This window comes from Sus scrofa, chromosome 10 (assembly GCF_000003025.6).
Source record: "Sus scrofa isolate TJ Tabasco breed Duroc chromosome 10, Sscrofa11.1, whole genome shotgun sequence".
NCBI classification, from domain to species: Eukaryota; Metazoa; Chordata; class Mammalia; order Artiodactyla; family Suidae; genus Sus; species Sus scrofa.
The window spans coordinates 44,559,101-44,577,051 of NC_010452.4; the positions used below are offsets into that span (position 1 = coordinate 44,559,101).

General features: G+C 41.9%; 1 protein-coding gene across 3 annotated transcripts in view; it reads left to right on the forward strand.

The window, feature by feature from the left end:
* Positions 1-17,951, forward strand: part of CACNB2 (calcium voltage-gated channel auxiliary subunit beta 2) — a 565,457-nt gene that overhangs the window by 237,147 nt on the left and 310,359 nt on the right. The window contains exon 1 of one of the 3 annotated variants that reach the window (XM_021064823.1): positions 315-1,513. The exons of the other annotated variants lie outside the window; for them this stretch is intronic. Coding sequence (XP_020920482.1) covers positions 1,466-1,513 — 48 coding nt within the window. The 5' untranslated portion in view covers positions 315-1,465. Of the gene's footprint in view, positions 1-314; positions 1,514-17,951 lie in introns of those variants that run through there. 3 annotated transcript variants of the gene reach the window in all.

The window sequence follows — 17,951 nt, forward strand, 5'->3', positions numbered from 1 at the left end:
TAAGAACATTGAATTAAGACAGGATTTTTGTTTGCAGCTCTCATAGCCTCTTAGACTCTGAATAATAATAATAATAGAGTGTCGTTGCTTTAAATCACAGGTTATCATGAATCAATGGTCAAGAATGAGAATTAATAGGCTTGCACTTTCCATGGGCCTAAGGAACATAATGGTGGGTGGTCTTAAAATGTGACATGAAACAGTTAAAACATCTTCTCCAAATGGCAGCAGTCTGTAGAGTGACATGGGCATGGGGGCAGTTGTGGATCAATAGCCGTGGCCCCCTGAACGGCTATAAGAATTACTGCTTATTAGAACGGTGGGTACTGTATAAATTAATAGTCGTGTCCCCCAATGCATTAATCATTCATCATTTCAAGTGTAACATGCCCAAGACCTTTGAGCAAGAATGTTGTGATCTGCTCCATCTCTGCAAACCGTGTCTTTAGAAAAAGATTCTAAATTACAGCTTACCAGGAGTATTCGTGTGAGAGACGGGGTGCTCAGACAGTGAGCTTATTTAGTTTCTTGTCTCTAAATCAGAGGTGATATAGTAATCCAATTAATTAATTAGGTCTGACTCAGATCAGTTTTGCCTGCTGGGAGTTATGTTTTTTAAAAAATGCTTTACCATAGGAAAGGAGTATGAGGTGGTGAGAAAACAAAACAGCGACAGCAACCTGTGTGCCTGTGGTGGCTGAGTGAGTTGGGTCCCGAGGCCACTCCAGCAGTCCTTTCTACAATTCATGGGAAACACACACCGCAAGACAAAGCCTCTGACAGTCGGGAGGGTGGTACTCTAGTGCTCGGAGTCCGGAGTGAATTGAAGTCTAGACTCTGTCATTTTTCAGAGGAAAAGGGAGGAGGGAGAGATCGCAGATCAGATGTGCCCAAAGTGATAGAGAGACGACGCTGAAGCCAGGATGCTCCAGCCAGTCTCTGTGTGGGGAGGAAGGCATTCTTGCAGCAGCCGTGCTCTCAGAAGCAGCCACACCGCCAGCATCAGGAACCAGGCCTCCTCTTGTCAAAAGCAGGATACTGCAGGCTTGTGAAATGCCAGGATTTTCTGCTGTTTGAAAATCTTCCCCTGGTGAGAATGGCTACTGTCACAACGTTGCCAAGAACCTCTGATGATCCAGATGGTCACAACTGTGTGTTAGCAATAGTCATTTCAGGGAAATAAATGATACTGGGGGTGGATTGCTGGTCCATTTCTTCCCTGGAGAAGAAGAAGATACCGAATTCCCCAAGAAAGAAAAACAGGGAAAAACAAAGTTCGGGCATGCCTACGGGAATGCTGGTGTTTTTAGAAACTACCTAGGAGGCAGAAGCTAAGTGTTGATTTGTCCATGCCGCTTACCTGGGAGCAGAAGGTGGGAAGAAATGGCCAGTGGCTCTGATGAGAAGAGAAGGCTCAGAGCCGCTCGGTGAAGCCACGCGCTGACTGCGTTCTGCACAGCTCTTCATGCAGTGCTGTGGGCTGGTGCATCGGAGGCGAGCCCGGGTGTCCTATGTAAGTTTCTGTTGCTGTAGAATTGCAGCCGGGGGCTGGAAATACTATTGGTGTCTGTCTGGTGCATGTTGCCTCTTTCCTGATGTTGTTAATCCCTTTGCTGAGGATCAGCCAGAGAATCAATCATTTGTACAACGAGTGTTCCAGGCACCTAAGATCTCTGAGATGCCGAAATTTTTCCAGAGATGATTCTCCTCTATCTCGAGTGCTGTGTTACTTGGATAAGGTGGGAAATAGCTTGTACTGGGATTGCGTAGGCAGTGCCTTGTCTCAGAGGTCTGGACCAGTTCAAACCAGTTGATGGGCTCTTTGACGTAGAGTAGTCCTGTATTCCTCTTTGAATTATGGCATGAAAACCATATCTTTTTCTAAGAGAGAAATACCACGGAGTTTGTCACATTAAAGATAGCTGCCGAAGCTACCGTAAAGCCTATTTTGAACAGCTGCAGAAAAAGAGTCGATGATAATCACTTGATGGATGACACAGCTGTTGCAGTAACACCAGCATTTACAGCAGCTTTCTCATTTGGTGACTATTTCGCAGAAATAGCCCTTCTTTCATGGACCTGCTGTGTTTTGCAAAATGGCTGTCTGAATCTTCAATTCTACCAGGCAGGCTTACACAAACACTCAAGTATCAGTACTTAACATGATTGGATGCTAATTGAAAGATGCCATGCAGGATGCTAGCCAACAGACTCAGAGGATGCGCTGGCTTTCTTTTCATACTCCTTCGTATGTGGCTACTTGGTTTTCAGGGAGTGATGTGAACGGGAGCAGGAGGTTCCTGCAGGCTGGACAAACTGCAGTGCTGAAATGCCTAATACAGATTTGAGATTCCTGGCTGCAAAACAAATAGAAAACCTACACACTTAAGGGAGTAGTGTAAAGAAAGCTGTGACCTTGGAAGACCAGCCCCTACAGAGATAGAAGCGACACTTCTAGAACCAACAAGGTCACAGTCTGATAGGATCTACATAATAAAGTTGGAAATTGCGGGGTGGTGGGTGGGGAGAAGTGGGAAAGGGGTAACTATATTCCTATTAAAGCTTAAAGGTGATATTCGATTTTATTAAACAAATAAAAGCATCAAAAGCCCCTTTAACTTAAAGATTTTGGTAATGGTTACCTAGTCAATGTCACTTGTCTTTTGAATGCAACAGTTGACATGTAAGGAATAGAGTAGTGAGGCAGCCAGCAAAGATTTTTAAAGACAACATCCACAGAGAGAGATTTTTTTTTTTCCCCCAGCAGAAAAATCAGTTGCTTTTTAAGAGGGTTTGGGAATAAGTATTAGAAAGTTCTTAAAGTATAAAATTATCTACATAAAGAGAGTCTTAAAAATAGAAATAACTAGAAATTTTACATCCTATTTTTATAAGCTCATGAAGATTGATAATTCCATAGTTTCCTCTGTTTTGTTTTATTCTTCTATAAGGAATGAGAAGAAATCTGTGGTTATGTAGCCCACCAAATACAAGAATTCTGAACTAAAGTCTCAAACAAAGCAGTGATTTTTACCCAACTGATTTCTGTCCTTTTCCTGACATTGAGCATGTAAATAAATAGAAGAACAGTATAAACTGCATTTTCTGGAGTCTTGACCGAAAGATGAGAAGATTTGGTTCATCTGCTAATTCTCCAGCTTTTTCACCCCACGTTTTGGTGAGGGAACCACAGAACACATAGCACGAATATATCTTAAAAGAAATTCATAGGCCTTGGTCACTAGAAATACATTTCTGTTTATTTGAGCCCATTCATCTTTCAAGAACTCTAACCTGTAACCCACCTGCTGCTATTTCAGCCTCTTTTCTCGGGCAGTTGCATAGGTAGATTGCAGTTTTCTCTATAGACAGTCAGCCTAATGCTGTCGTATGTTAAATCTGAAACATATCTCATTTCCTTGGAGGCAAAGAACCCTCTATGTTTATATCTGGCAGCGAGAGCTCTCATTTGCCTGCAGAGCAGACAGCATGTGAGGTCTGGAAGCTACTCATTGAATAAACATGTGGACAACAGGGCAATGGATACCCAAATCCATATGTAGTGCTAGTGGCGGAGGGTGAGGGTGGGAGCTTGTCTATTAAATGGACTGTCCTGGTGGCCTTTCTCCATTGTATGATCAATTTTATGGGGTGATGACTTAGAACATGCCAGTGGTCAATTCCAGTGGAAGCAGAGCGTTACAAGTGTGTATGTATGAAATGTACATGTATTATGTCTCTTATTCAGTTGGTATGATGTGTATGTACCTGTGTTACATTCTCTACTAGTTCTTATACTTTTTTTTTTTTTTTTAGTATGATAGCTTTCTCAAGCATTCCTCCTCGTCTCACAGCATCTCTCAGAAGGAATAGGAAAGTTATGCAGGTTTTCCTTATTTATTTGTTTAAGTTTTATTGAAGTATAGTTGATTTACAAAGTTGTGATAATTTCTTCTATACGCAAAGTGACATACGTACACACATCCATTCTCAGATTCTTTTCCCACATAGCTGATCACGGATTATTGGGCAGAGTTCTCTGTGCTCTACAGCAGGTCCCTCTTGGCCAGTCATTCCATCGACATATATATGTGCAGATGCCAATTCCAAACCCGCAGTCTCTCCCTCCCACTCCACCCCCACCCCCACCCTGTCCCCTTTGGTAAGTTTTTCAAAGTTTTTGAGTCTGTTTCTGTTCTGCAAATCAGTTCATTTGAATCTTTTTTGAACGACTTTCAGAAGGAGTAGGAAAGTTTTGTGGGATTTAAAATAAAGTCATGTACGTATGCCCTAGTCCTTTGTTTCTAGTGACTTCCACAGCTGTCACCTTTATTAGGCACCCTCCCTGAACTTCACACTTTAAAAAGTGTCTCACTGGCTCCCCAGAGGCTGCAGCCCCTCTCATTCTCTTTAAAACTCGATGCATAAGCCTCTCTCGGGGGCATTACTGAGTGCTTGAATTCAAGATCTAGTCTTCGTTATTTTGTTTATACTGAACACACATTCTTTTAGAACCCAGCTTCGTCTGTCAGACGTAATTCCTATTTTTTTCTAACCTGCCCTGCTATTTTTATTTTATTGAAGGACAGGAAGAGCTGAGGGCTGAATACATACCCTTAAACTTAAAAGGATATAGAAGCTGGTGAATTCTGTGGGCATCTCTCTGCAACACTCCTAAAATACTGACTTCTGCAAGCTTTGGGGGAGCGGAGATTGACAGTAATGCTATGGGTAAATTCTTCATCAAAGTACAGTGTGCATGCAGAAAAGTGCAGAAAGCCAAAGTGTGCATTGATGAAAATGCCCAAAGTGAACAACCTGGTGTAACCAACATCAAAATCAAGAAACCAAGCCATGTCAGAACCCTGATTCTACTTTCCACTAGCCCATCAGCTCCCCCTCCCTCCAGGCACCCCCTAATCTGGCTTCCAGCGTCATGAATTTGATTCACCTGTTCCCAAATTTTATGCAGATGGACTCATTCCATATGTATTCTTTTTCGTTCAGCTTATCTCATCCATCATTCTTTTTGTGAGATTAGGCCATGTCAGATCATTCTAGCTGTAGCCTGCTAATTCTCCTGGCTGTATAGTATTCCATCACATGACTAGACCGTAATTTAATTATCCATACTGCTGTTGATTGGCATTTGGGTAGTTTGGGGCTGTTATCAGTACTGCTATTATACATATTTTATCCATGCTTATGTATGTGTTTCTGTTGGATATAAATCTAGGAGTGAAATTGCCAAGTCATCAGGCATATACCTATATTCAGCTTAAGTCAATACTGGTAAACAGCCTTCCAAAGTGGTTCAGTCAGTTGACATTCTCACCTAAACTTGCTATTATCTTTTACATTTTGGCTAGTCTGCTAAATGTATACAAGGACCCCCCCCCCAATATGGTTTTATTTGGCATTTCTCTGATGACTGATGGAATCAAGCACCTTCCTATGTATTTATTGGCCAGTTGAATAGTCTCATTTATGAAGTACCTGTTTGTGACACTTGATTCTTTTTCTGTTAGGTTCTCTGTCTTTCGAGGCTTTTGTCTTCAAAAAAGAACCAACATGGGAAAAAGTAACTGATGATTAGTATAATAAAATGATTAGAGCAAAAATGGTCTATACAGGAGTTCCCGTCGTGGCGCAGTGGTTAACGAATCCAACTAGGAACCATGAGGTTGCGGGTTCGGTCCCTGCCCTTGCTCAGTGGGTTAACGATCCGGCGTTGCCGTGAGCTGTGGTGTAGGTTGCAGACGCGGCTCGGATCCTGAGTTGCTGTGGCTCTGGTGTAGGCTGGTGGCTACAGCTCCGATTCGACCCCTAGCCTGGGAACCTCCATATGCCGCAGGAGCGGCCCAAGAAATAGCAAAAAGACAAAAAAACAAAAAAAAAAAACAAAAAAAACAAAAACAAAGATTTAAAAAACAACCAAAAAAAAAAAAATGTCTATGCAGACATAGAATGTGGAATCACGCTGACCTGGGTTTGAGTCTTGATGTCTTTGATTTACTATGTGATAGTCAGGAGGTTTTTTTTGGTTTTGTTTTTTTTTCTTTCTGAATCCGAGCTTTCTCATCTTTATAATCAGGAAAATAGGGCAAACTTGAAGGATGTTTTTGAGAGTCGAAATGTTGTTTGTTAGGCTCTAGCATGTTGCCTGTTCCATGGTTGTTTTTCAAACTCTGAAGCCACAGTGAAATGGGATCATGCGATGGAGGAAATAATTAAGAGAGTAGGAGGGGCTGGTTGGGAGGAAAATGGTAGATAATTTGCTTTTTTTAATTTTATTTTTTTTGTCTTCCTGGGGCTGCACCCACGGCATATGGAAGTTCCCAGGCTACAGGTTGAGTTGGAGCTGCAGCTGCCGGCCTACACCACAACCACAGCAACCCAGGATCTGAACCACGTGTGCAGCCTACCCCACAGCTTACGGCAATGCCAGATCCTTGACCCACTGATCGAGGCCAGGGATCAAACCCGCATCCTCTTGGATCCTAGTTGGGTTCTTTACCAATGAGCCGTATGGGAATTCCAATTTGCCTTTTTTAAAATTAAACTGTATGCTGTGAGCTGTGGTGTAGGCCGTCAGCTGCAGCTGCAATTTGACCCCTAGCCTGGGAACTTTCATATGCCTCAGGTGCAGCTCTAAAAACAAAAAAAATACAAATAAGCTTAAGCGTAGTTGATTTACAATATTATATTAGTTTGGGGTATACAGCATAGCGATTTTATATATATATTAATATATATATTTTAATAGCCACACTTGCGGCATATGGACATACCTGGGCCAGGGATTGAATCTGAGCCTCAACTGTGACCTATGCTGCAGCTGCAGCAATGCCAGATTCTTTAACCCACTGCACCAGGCCGGGGATCGAACCCACACCTCTGCAGTGACCAGAGCTGCTCCAGTCAGATTCTTTAATGCACTGCATCACAGCAGGAACTGCATGATTCAGTATTCTTATAGATGGTACTTCATTAACGTTTACTTTAAAATATGGTCCATGTGCCTTGTGCTGCCCCTTGTTTCCTTGTAGCTTATTTATTTTCGACACAGCAGTTGGCACCCCTTCAGCCCTTATTCCTTTATTTCCCCGGCTCCCCCTTCCCTCTCCCCCACTGGTAACCATGAGTTTGTTCTCTGTATCTGTAAGTCTGTTTCCACTTTGTTATATGCACTTGAGTGATTTTTGAGATTCCACATATAAGTGGTAACATACAATATGTGTCTTTGTCTGACTTATTTCACGAAGCCCAGTACCCTCCAGGTTCATTCGTGTCATTGCAAATGGAAGGATTCCATGTCTGAGTAATAGTCCATTGTGTGTGTGTGTGTGTGTACATATAGTATATCTTCTTTATCCATGACAATGCGCTTTTAGGCCCATCATTTCACGTGACCTTAAAGCAACCTTTAAAAGTACAAAAAACAAGGCAAATGATGGTAACACCATTTTCTAGATGAGTAAACCTCAAATGAGAGGATTAACTCTATTGCCACAGACCATGGAATCTGATCGGGGGGCCAAGCTGAGATGCAGCCTGAAATTTATTTTTATTCCGTGTACCACGGTTTTGTTCAACTTGTTTGGAATGCAGCGCTAAGTTAAAATAATAGGATTATAATTAAATGTAATTAATACTAAATTTTTGTTGTGCTTTTGAGTATAAAACTCAATTATCATGGACCTTGAGAAGTTCTAAAGTGCCAGTCAGAGAGATTTCTGCTTAGCAGACTTGTAGGTAATGTATTTTTTGAATTAGAATTTGCGTCTCACAATTCATACTTTTATCCTAATTGTCTCACTAGTGAAAATACGTTTAAGCTACACAGTTACATGGGATCTGGAAAATATGTTTTTATGGTAAAAGACGTTTTAAAGAGTTTTGAGACTCACCAGTTTTGTTCCTCAATAGATACAGGAATGAGAGTCATATGCATGAGGTTTTAACATATTTATTTGTTATTATAAATCACTTGGTCCTTTTCCAGCCATGTCTGAAAATGTCCTTGAAGAGTGATACTTGCTTTCCGACCTGTATCTTTAAAAGTCAAATTCAGGAGTTCCCGTCGTGGCACAGTGGTTAATGAATCTGACTAGGAACCATGAGGTTGCGGGTTCGATCCCTGGCCTTGTGCAGTGGGTTAAGGATCCAGCATTGCCAAGAGCTGTGGTGTAGGTCACAGACGCGGCTCAGATCCCGTGTTGCTGTGGCTCTGGCAGAGGCCGGCGGCTACAGCTCTGGTTTCACCCCTAGCCCGGGAACCTCCATATGCCGAGGGAGCGGCCCTAGAAAAGGCAAAGAGACAAAAAAATAAAATAAAATAAATAAATAAATAAAAATAAAAGTCAAATTCATACACATTTTGTCTGACCTACTCCTAAAGGTATTTTCTCAAGAGATTGCTGGCTTTTCAGATTTACATGTGTTTTTATTATTTTATGTATGTAAGCATTTCTTTATTTCTTTGGTCTTTTTAGGGTTGCACCCATGGTCACAGTTGCGGCTCAGATTCAATCCCTGGCCCTGTTCCCAGGCTAGGGGTCGAATAGGCCTACACCTGAGCAACATGGGACCTGAGCCATGGGACCTGAGCCATGTCTGCAACCTATATCCCATAGCTCATGGCAGCGCTGGATCCTTAACCCATTGAGCAAGGCCAGGAATAGAACCTGCAAACTCATGGATATTAGTTGGGTTTGTTACCACTGAACCACAACAGGAACTCCCTGCCTATGTTTTTAATAGCTTTTCAAAGCTGTTCACCTCCCTAATTGATCCTTCCAATTTGTCCAGTGCCATTAATCCTAAAACCAAAACATTTTAACTTGTGCTCATCTTTGTAGGGTGAGAAAATATCCTGAAGAAGAGATTTGCTTCCATGAGGACAGAAGTAGACCTAAGCTTCAGAAATGACACCTGGGAGTATTTCAAAGATTTCACAATCAAAATGCCACTTGACAGATATCATTTTTTTCAGTTTTAAATTTCGCTTTAATTATAAGCTTCAGTACATGAGAACATTTTATTAATAGAAGATGAGAAAGATGAGCAGGCCTATAAATGTTAAGGAGTACAAGAAGGGGGAGATAAATTAAGTTAGCAGTTTGCCACCTCTGGGCGTGAATTGAAAATGAGCCTGTTGATGAATTTTCAGAGACGTAGGATCCCCTGGTTGCTTTAAAGTCTTCTCAGCTCATCCCCAGTTATCACTTCCCACTGAAAGTTTGTTTGCTTATTTTTAGGAAGATAGCTTTTAAATTTTTTTTTTCCATTTTTGGGGGGGTTATAATTGATGAAATTATGAGATATTTAAAGGGCACATCGTGATGATTTAATAACTGTATACATCATGAAAGGATTCCTTCCATCTCATTTTTTTGTTTGTTTTTGTTTTTTGTCTTTTTGATTTTTAGGGCCACACCTGCGGCATATGGAGGTTCCCATGCTAGGGGTCGAATCAGAGCTATAGCCGCCAGCCTACACCAGAGCCACAGCAACACTAGATCCGAGCCGCATCTGTGACCTACACCACAGCTCACAGCAACGCCGGATCCTTAACCCACTGAGTGAGGCCAGGGCTCAAACCTGCAACCTCATGGTTCCTAGTCAGATTCATTTCCGCTGTGCCACGACAGGAACTCCCCTCCCATCTTGTTAACACATCATCCCTCACCACCCATAGTAATCTTTTTTTTCCTTCCACATGCAGCATGTGGAAGTTCCCAGGCCAGGGGTTGAATTGGAGCGGCAACTGCAGGCCTCCACCACAGCCATGGCAACACCAGATCCCAGCCGCATCTCTGACTTATGCTGCACCTTGCAGCAATGCCAGATCCTTAACCCACTGAGCAAGGCAAGGGAATCAAATCGAATCCTTGTGGACACTAAGTTGGGTTCTTAACTCCTAGGGCTGCAGTGGGAACTCCACACGTATTTATCCTTTTTTCTTTTTCGGCAAGAACACATTCAAGTTCTCTTCTGGCAAATTTCAGTTACACAAGACCGTGTTATGGACTCAAGTCACCATGTTATTCATTAGCTCCTCAGACCTTATCCTGCCCCCTTCTTGCCCCACCCCCCAGCCCCTGGCAACCACTTTGCTAATCACTGTTCCTATGAGTCTGATGTTTTATTTTGGATTCCACATGGAAAGTGATGCCATGGAGTCTTTGTCTTTCTCTTTCTAACTCATTTCGCTTAGCATTATGCCCTCACGATCCAGTTATGTTGTCACAGATGACAAGATTTCCTCCTTTTTCGTGGCTGAATAGTGTTCTACTGTGTGTGTGTGTGTGTGTGTGTGTGTGTGTATCCACATGTGTGTATAAGGTACATCACATCTTAATTATCCAGTGGTGTGTGTACAAATGCATGTATATCCCACATCTTTATCTGTTCCTCCATTGATGGACGCTTAGGTTGTTTCCTCTCTTGCCTCGTGTGAATAATGCTGCAGTGCGTGTGAGACTGCGAAGATGCAGTTTAGCACAGGGAACTCTTTCCAGTCTCTTGGGATAGAACATGATGGAAGATAGTAGGAGAAAAAAGAGTGTGAATACATGTACCACTGGGTCACTACGCTGTATAGCAGAAATTGGCACAACATAGTAAGTCAACTATACTTTAATTTTAAAAAATGAAAAGAAATATGTATGACACACGGGAGCAGGGGCACAGAGCCTGTACATTGTAAAGCTTCAGGCAGGTGGCTTCATCACTCTGTGCCTTGATTCCTCTCTCTGTTAAATGAGAAAAAAAGCAATAGAATCTCACCATAGGTTGGCCATGAACATTACACGGGTTAAATGATGAAAATATGTGGCATAGAGGAAATACTCAGTCAAGGGGGAACTATTTTTTTCTCCCATGCCTATTTGCATGTGGAAATTCCTGGGCTAGGGATAGAGCCCATGCCACTGCAGTGACAGTGCCACATCCTTAACCCACTGCACCACAAGGGAACTCCATGAACTTGTTTAATTATTGTTATTCCTGCTTCCGTCTGCATCTGAGCACTGCTTCCTCCCCACCCCGACTCCCATCCCCTAACCCCCACCCCTGGGATAAGAAAGTTGCTGAGAAGGAGCCAGCACTTTGGGAAGGAGGAGTTCATTGCTTTATTTCTTTATTTCTTTTCATTTATTTTATTTTTTTTAGGTTTATATAATTTTTATTTTTTCCATTGGAGTTGATTTACAGTGTTCTGTCAATTTCTGCTATACAGCAAAGTGACCCAGTCATACATATGTATGTTCTTTTGCTCACATTATCCTCCATCATGTTCCATCACAAGTGACTAGATAGAGTTCCCTGTGCTGTACAGCAGGACCTCATCGCTCCTGGATGCACCGGATCTTGTCTGATCTCGGAAGCTAAGCAGGGTCAGGCCTTGTTAGTACTTGATGGGGAAGTTCATTGTTTTAAAGAAAGCTTCCATGAAGTTGATGTAATTACAGCATGCTGCGATAGTCACCCTCCTCTCATTCGTTCATGAGGCAGTTACTCAGCTCCTGCTCTTTGCCCAGGGCTCTCCTGAAAGTTCAAAACACAGAGAGGAATTGAGTCCCTAATACCTACCCTCCGGAAAGCCTAGCCTAATGCTGGAGATACGTGAGTTTGTGGGAATATGACAGCGCTTGACCCAAGTAAAATATCCAACAACAGGAAAAAAATAAAAGACATCCCACCTAGACCAGAGAATAATACCATACCTGCATCAAAGAGAAAAAGCTGAATCTGTGTAGAACAAGTAGAAAGAGGTCTACATTCTTTTGTGGGGTTTTTTTTTGGGGGGGGGAGTTTTAAATCACAGTTTCAATTTCAGTACTTGTGATTGGTTTATTCATATTTTCTGTTTCTTCCTGGTACAATCTCAGAAGCTTGTACCTTTGTACGAATCTGTCCGTTTCTTCTAGGTTGTCCGTTTTATTAGCCTATAGGTACTTAGAGCAGTCCCTTAGAATCCTTTGCATTTCTCTGGTGTCCATTGTAACTTCTCTGTTTTCATTTCTGATCTTATTGATTTGAGCCCCCGCCCCCATTCTTGCTTGATGAGTCTGGCTAAAGCTTATCAATTCTGTTGATCGTTTTGAAGAACCAACTTTTCGTTTCATTGATCTCCTCTATTGTTTTGTCTCTGTTTCATTTATTTCTGCTCTGATCTTTATGATTTCTTTTCTTCTATTAACTTTTGGTTCTGTCTGTTCTTCCTTCTCTGATTGTTTTAGGTGTAAGATTATGTTGTTTGAGATTTTTCTTGCTCCCTGAGTTAAAATCATATTGCTGTCAATTTCCCTCTCAAAACTGCTTTTGTTGTGTCCCTTAGGTTTTGGATTGTTCTCTCTTCATTGTCATTTGTCACTAAGTATCATTTGATTTCCTCTTTGATTTCTTCAATGATCCTTTGGTTGTTTAGTAGCATATTCTTTAGCTTCCAGGAGTATGTGGTTTTTTGCGATTTTATTGTTGTAGTTGATTTCTAGTCTCATTGCGTTATGGTCGAAGAAAATGCTTGATATAATTTCAGTTATTTTTAGTTTATCCAGACTTGATCCGTGGCCTAAGATGTGATCTGAGAATATATTACATAAAAATTAAGTTGTAGAACATTGTGTAAAATATAATTGCATACACTCTATGTGTATTTACATCTATATGGGTATTTAAGAAGAGGCCTAGAAGGCTATACCAATATGTGGGCAGCTCACAGAAGTGAGTTATCAAGGAACAGGTGGGATTTTACTTTTTATATCACTAGATTTTTTTTTACAGTGAGCGGGGTTTTATTGCTGTAATAAATATTGAATGTGACAAATGCCTTTAAATTAGTGTATCTCCCAACTCTTTCCAGAAGGCTTATAAAATATAAATTAATGTATATCATGCACATTGCTTGCTCATTGGAAAACACTCAAATGCATGGAGTGACAATAATGTATAAATGGAGAAATCTGTTGATTGAGACATTTTCGTGTGTACTCAAAGTACTTTGAAACAAGGAGGCAGATTTGGGCTGGTTCCTTAGGCCTGTCCTTGGTGTGTGTGGGGGGGGTAAGTTATGTGCTAATGTGCTCAATATGGGAGAGGGTCAGATACTTTACTTTACAGGCTAAGTACCTGTTTCTAGAAGGGTGGTCAAATCCTCTTGAATTTATTTGCTCTCTGGCATGCCTTTTTTGTTAGCATATTTCCTAAGTAAGTGAAAATCCAAAGATATATATATATATCTTTTTATATATATATATATATATATATTATATCCATAATATATAGACATAGATATAGATACATAAGATCTAAGCAAAGGAACAAAAATCATCACGAGGGACGTGTCATTTATTCTGGCCTAATGAGCCTTCACCCTCCAGCCAAAATGGTCAAGACAGTCAGGTCCATTGGCCATGGCCCCATCTGACTGTCTTGAAACATCTTGTTCTCCACTTCTGTGATGCCTCACTTGCCTCTTTCCATATGTCTCTTCTATTCCTTCTCATATACATATAGTATCTCATTTTTATATTTATATGGGTATTCCTTCAGCTGGTCATACCTCTGTATTCAATTCTTAGAGAAGGTGATGGATACCAACATACATCTGAGGGATGATTAAAAGAAGGAAAACCTTTAAAAAAGTAGACCTAGAGTATAAAAAGGAATGTATGTATATGTATAACTGAATCACTTTGCTGTACAGCAGAAATTTATAATATAACACAGTATTATAAATCAACTATACTTCAAAAAAATGTTTTTAAGTAGACTTAGAAGAAATGGCCAAAATGATTGAATGTCTGTGTTGATGGCTACTAAATTGCTAAGTCCAGCTCAGATCCTTCATGCAAGTTTCAGATTTGTGTAACCATCCAGAAGCCTCCCGATTGCTCTCTTTGGAAACACCGCAGCACTGCAAACACAGAGAATGCAAGATTGGCTTCAGTCTTCATTCTTGTACTTGTCGTCTCTGCTTCTTCCTTCCATTCTCCTGCCAAAGCCTGTATCCATTTCCACCCTATCGGTCTGATTAAAAGGCACCATTACCCTCCCCCCGCAAGTTGTCCAAGACAGAAATGAGTCCATGACCAGTGTCCTTCATCTTTATTCCCAAACACAGTCAGTCATCACTTTCAGTGACTTCTCCCTCAAGAGCTGGGGAATCTATTTTGTTCTCTACTTAACTAGCTCAACCCTAGCCGAGGCTCCAGTTATTTTCCTCCCCATTCGCTGTAGCAACCTGCTGATGGGTCTCCCCGCCGTAGTCGTAATTCTTCCGCAGTCCTTTCTCTGGCCACCATTGTGATGTTCTTCAAACACAATCATGTATTTTCCTTGATTAAAATCCTCAGCGGATGCCTATTCCCTGAGAATATAGGTAACAATCGGATCAACAGGTGACAAGGTGCTTTTTGATCAAGTCTTTGTTTGGCTCCTGGACTCTTTGGAGCATTGACACTCTGAAGTCCCAAAGGTATTGGCTGTTACTCCTTCCCCAGTACCCTTTGCCGCTGCCCCTCACAGTCTGTTCCCAAGTCCAGATTCAGCATCCTTGGCTCTTTTCCAACAGTAGCAGGTGCTATAGCTCATCATAATTACCCCTTTACTTGTCTGCCCCCACTTTGAACTCTATGTTCCTTCAGGTCCCTTGACATTGTTGCATCCCAGTTGCCCAGCACCAATGCCTGGCCTTTGGCCAATATTGAAGACATATTATTTGAATGAATAAACAAATAGCTCTGGAGAAGTATTATCAGATTCTTAATTTTCTGTGACCACCCTTCTTTTCCCACTGATCATTGCAATATGTTATTTTTATTTTATGTTTGCTCATAGTCATGATATACGTCTGTGTGTGTGTGTGTAAAGATACACAGAGTTTTGTGATGATACAACGTTAGGTTCTTTGGTCTCTCCTCATTTATCAAGCAGAAGATAAACTTTGTTGTAAGAGTTTGAAACTATGTAATCATTTACTCTTTAGGCCTCTTTTCTTTGTTTAAATTATATCCTGGTTATTTCTTTTAAAGATCCAAAGCAAGAACCATCTTATGTACCCGTGGCAAGGACCAGCGCAAGTGCAGAAGAGATCTGAGCTCAATTTCAATGATGAAATTAACCCAACCCCACAAGTGAACCTCACTTAAAAACAATGGTTACACAAAATCAGTATATATGTTTTGATAGTGTTTTAAGGTATCTTTAAGCACCACCATTTAAAAATAAAAACACTGTCATATTATTTTTTGATGCCTTGAATTAAAGGTTTAACAGCTCTATGTATTAAAAGCTGCCCTAGGAGTCCTTGCTGTGGCACAGTGGGTTAAGAATCTAACAGCAGTGGCTCGGGTTGCTGTGGTGCTGAGGGTGCAATCCCTAACCCAGCACAATGGTTTAAAGGATCTGGCATTGTTGCAGCTGTGGTGTAGGTTGCAGCTGCAGCTTAGATTCAATCCCTGGCCCAGGAATGTTCCTATGCCTTGGATGTGGCCATGAAGGAAGGAAGGAGGGAGGAAAAGAAAAGAGAAGGAAGAAAGCTGCCGTAACATCTTTCCCCTCTGTAACTTAGTGGCTCCTGTTTTAGGAGATGGCTCATTCCTCCTACTTCCCCATCGAAGCCCACACAGGTAGCAGTGCTATGATGCAGCCCTTTGTGTTGTTGGTTTAGAGCTTTCTACTGCCAGATGACCTTTCTGCTGAATAGATCTATTCCCCATTGAGCCAGATTCCTCTGTTTGTTCTCTTTCTTGGTATTACATTGAGATGACAGCCAATTCTCTTCTGTTTGAATCAGCAGAAGTAGCTTCACTTTTTGTTCACTGGGGGTTTTTTCTCTCGCACTTTTGTGATGAGCATATCACCATTCTTCTCTCCATCACCAAAGGAATAAATAATTTATATACGAAACTGATTTCCAAACAGCATCACAGAATTCAAGGGACTAAGAGGCAAAGCTGTTTCTAAGGCAGTGGGTATGTTGGAGTTTCTGTCTCTAACCTTTTTTCTTGGGTAGGGGTCATGGTCTCAGTGAGTCTTTGAAGCTTCCCCAAATGAGTTATTGACGCCTCTTTGGTCATTCCATTATTGGGAAAACCCGGTTCTTTGGGTGGATAGCAGACTATGAAACAAAGTGACTGTCATTCAAAGGGGGTGAATGGCAGCCTTTTTCTGTAAAGATAAATAGGACACACTCTCACTAGGAATAGAAGCTTCTTCACAATTGCAAGGGTCCTTGCTGAATGAGGACAGGGCAAGATGGCAGGAAAGGGGGAGTTTTAAAAAAAAGAATCCAGAGTTCCCGTCATGGCTCAGCAGTTAGCGAACCCGACTGACATCTGTGAGAATGCAAGTTTGATCCCTGGCCTTGCTCAGTGGGTTAAGGATGCGGCATTGCTGTGAGCTGTGGTGTAGGTCGCAGGTGCAGCCCAGATCCCATGTTGCTGTGGCTCTGGCAGAGGCCGGCAGCTGTAGGTCCAACTGGACTTCTAGCCTGGGAAACTCTATATGCCACAGGTGTGGCCCTAAAAAGACAAAAAAAAAAAAAAAAAAAAAAGTCCATTTGAAGGTTCTGGAATCTTCTCCCTTCTCTCCCAAGGTTATACACTTCTATAATAATGAAAACTTTTTTTTTTTCTGTTTTCTTTTATGGCCACACCTGCAGCATATGGAAGTTCCCAGGCCAGGGGTCGAATTGAAGCTGCAGCCAAGGCCTATGCCACAGCCATGGCAACACCAGATCCCAGCCACATCTGCAACCTACGTTGTGGCTTGTGGCAATACAGGATCCTTAACCCACCAAGCAAAGCCAAGGACCAAACCCACAACCTCGCAGAGGGCATCGGGTCCTTCACCCACTGAGGCACAAGGGGAACTCCTGTCACTTTCAAAAGCTTTATAAAGTGTGGTTAAGATAATTTGGTGACACAATAGAAATCACCTATTTTTCATGTAAGCATAGAATTCATTGGTGGTTTACAGCAATGTTTCTCTGTGTGTTCTTTGAGTCACTGGCATGAGCATTCTGGGGGATATTTGTCCAAAAAATACAGATTCCTGGAACCATCCCAGACCCATCAAGTCGGCCTCTCTTGGATGGATCATCTTCATTTAATGTTTAATAATCTCTTCTTGTAATTTCTGTCCACAAAATTGCTTGAGCTCAGAGAGCTTAGAGGATCAAAGAAAATTGAAAGTCAGAAAAAAAAAAAAAAAAAAAAATTTGGAGTTCCCGTTGTGGCCCAGTGGTTAACGAATCCGACTAGGAACCATGAGGTTGCGGTTCGTCCCTGCCTTGCTCAGTGGGTTAACGATCCGGCGTTGCCGGAGCTGTGGTGTAGGTTGCAGACGAGCTCGGATCCCGCGTTGCTGTGGCTCTGGCGTAGGCCAGTGGCTACAGCTCCGATTCGACCCCTAGCCTGGGAACCTCCATGTGCCGCGGGAGCGCCCAAGAAATAGCAAAAAAAAAAAAAAAAAAAAAAAAAAAAAAAAGACAAAAAGAAAATTGAAAGTCAGGATGGGGATGTCAGGAGTCGTGGCGGGGCTCTTCAGAGGAGTCAGCTCACCTCAAATTGACGCGTGTCAAGTTACTCAAAGTTCACTTTCCTGAGAGAGAGACTCCAAAAGGATCTTCTCAGGCCAGGAGAGGGCAAGCCTGCTTGACAGACTCTCATCAGGTCAGCACACAGTGGAGGAAGAGCCTTTCCAAAGGGAAGTCCAAGTGTTGTTTGCAGAAGAAGGAATAGATCCTCTGGACCCGTAGATTCTCCTACTCAGCAAAGTAAGTCAGAAAGAGAAAGACAAATACCACGTGATGTCACGTATATGTGGAATCTAAAATATGATGCAGGAGTTCCCATCTTGGCTCATTGGTTATGAACCCGACTAGTATCCATGAGGATGCAGGTTCGATCCCTGGACCTGCCCAGTGGGTTAAGGATCTGGTG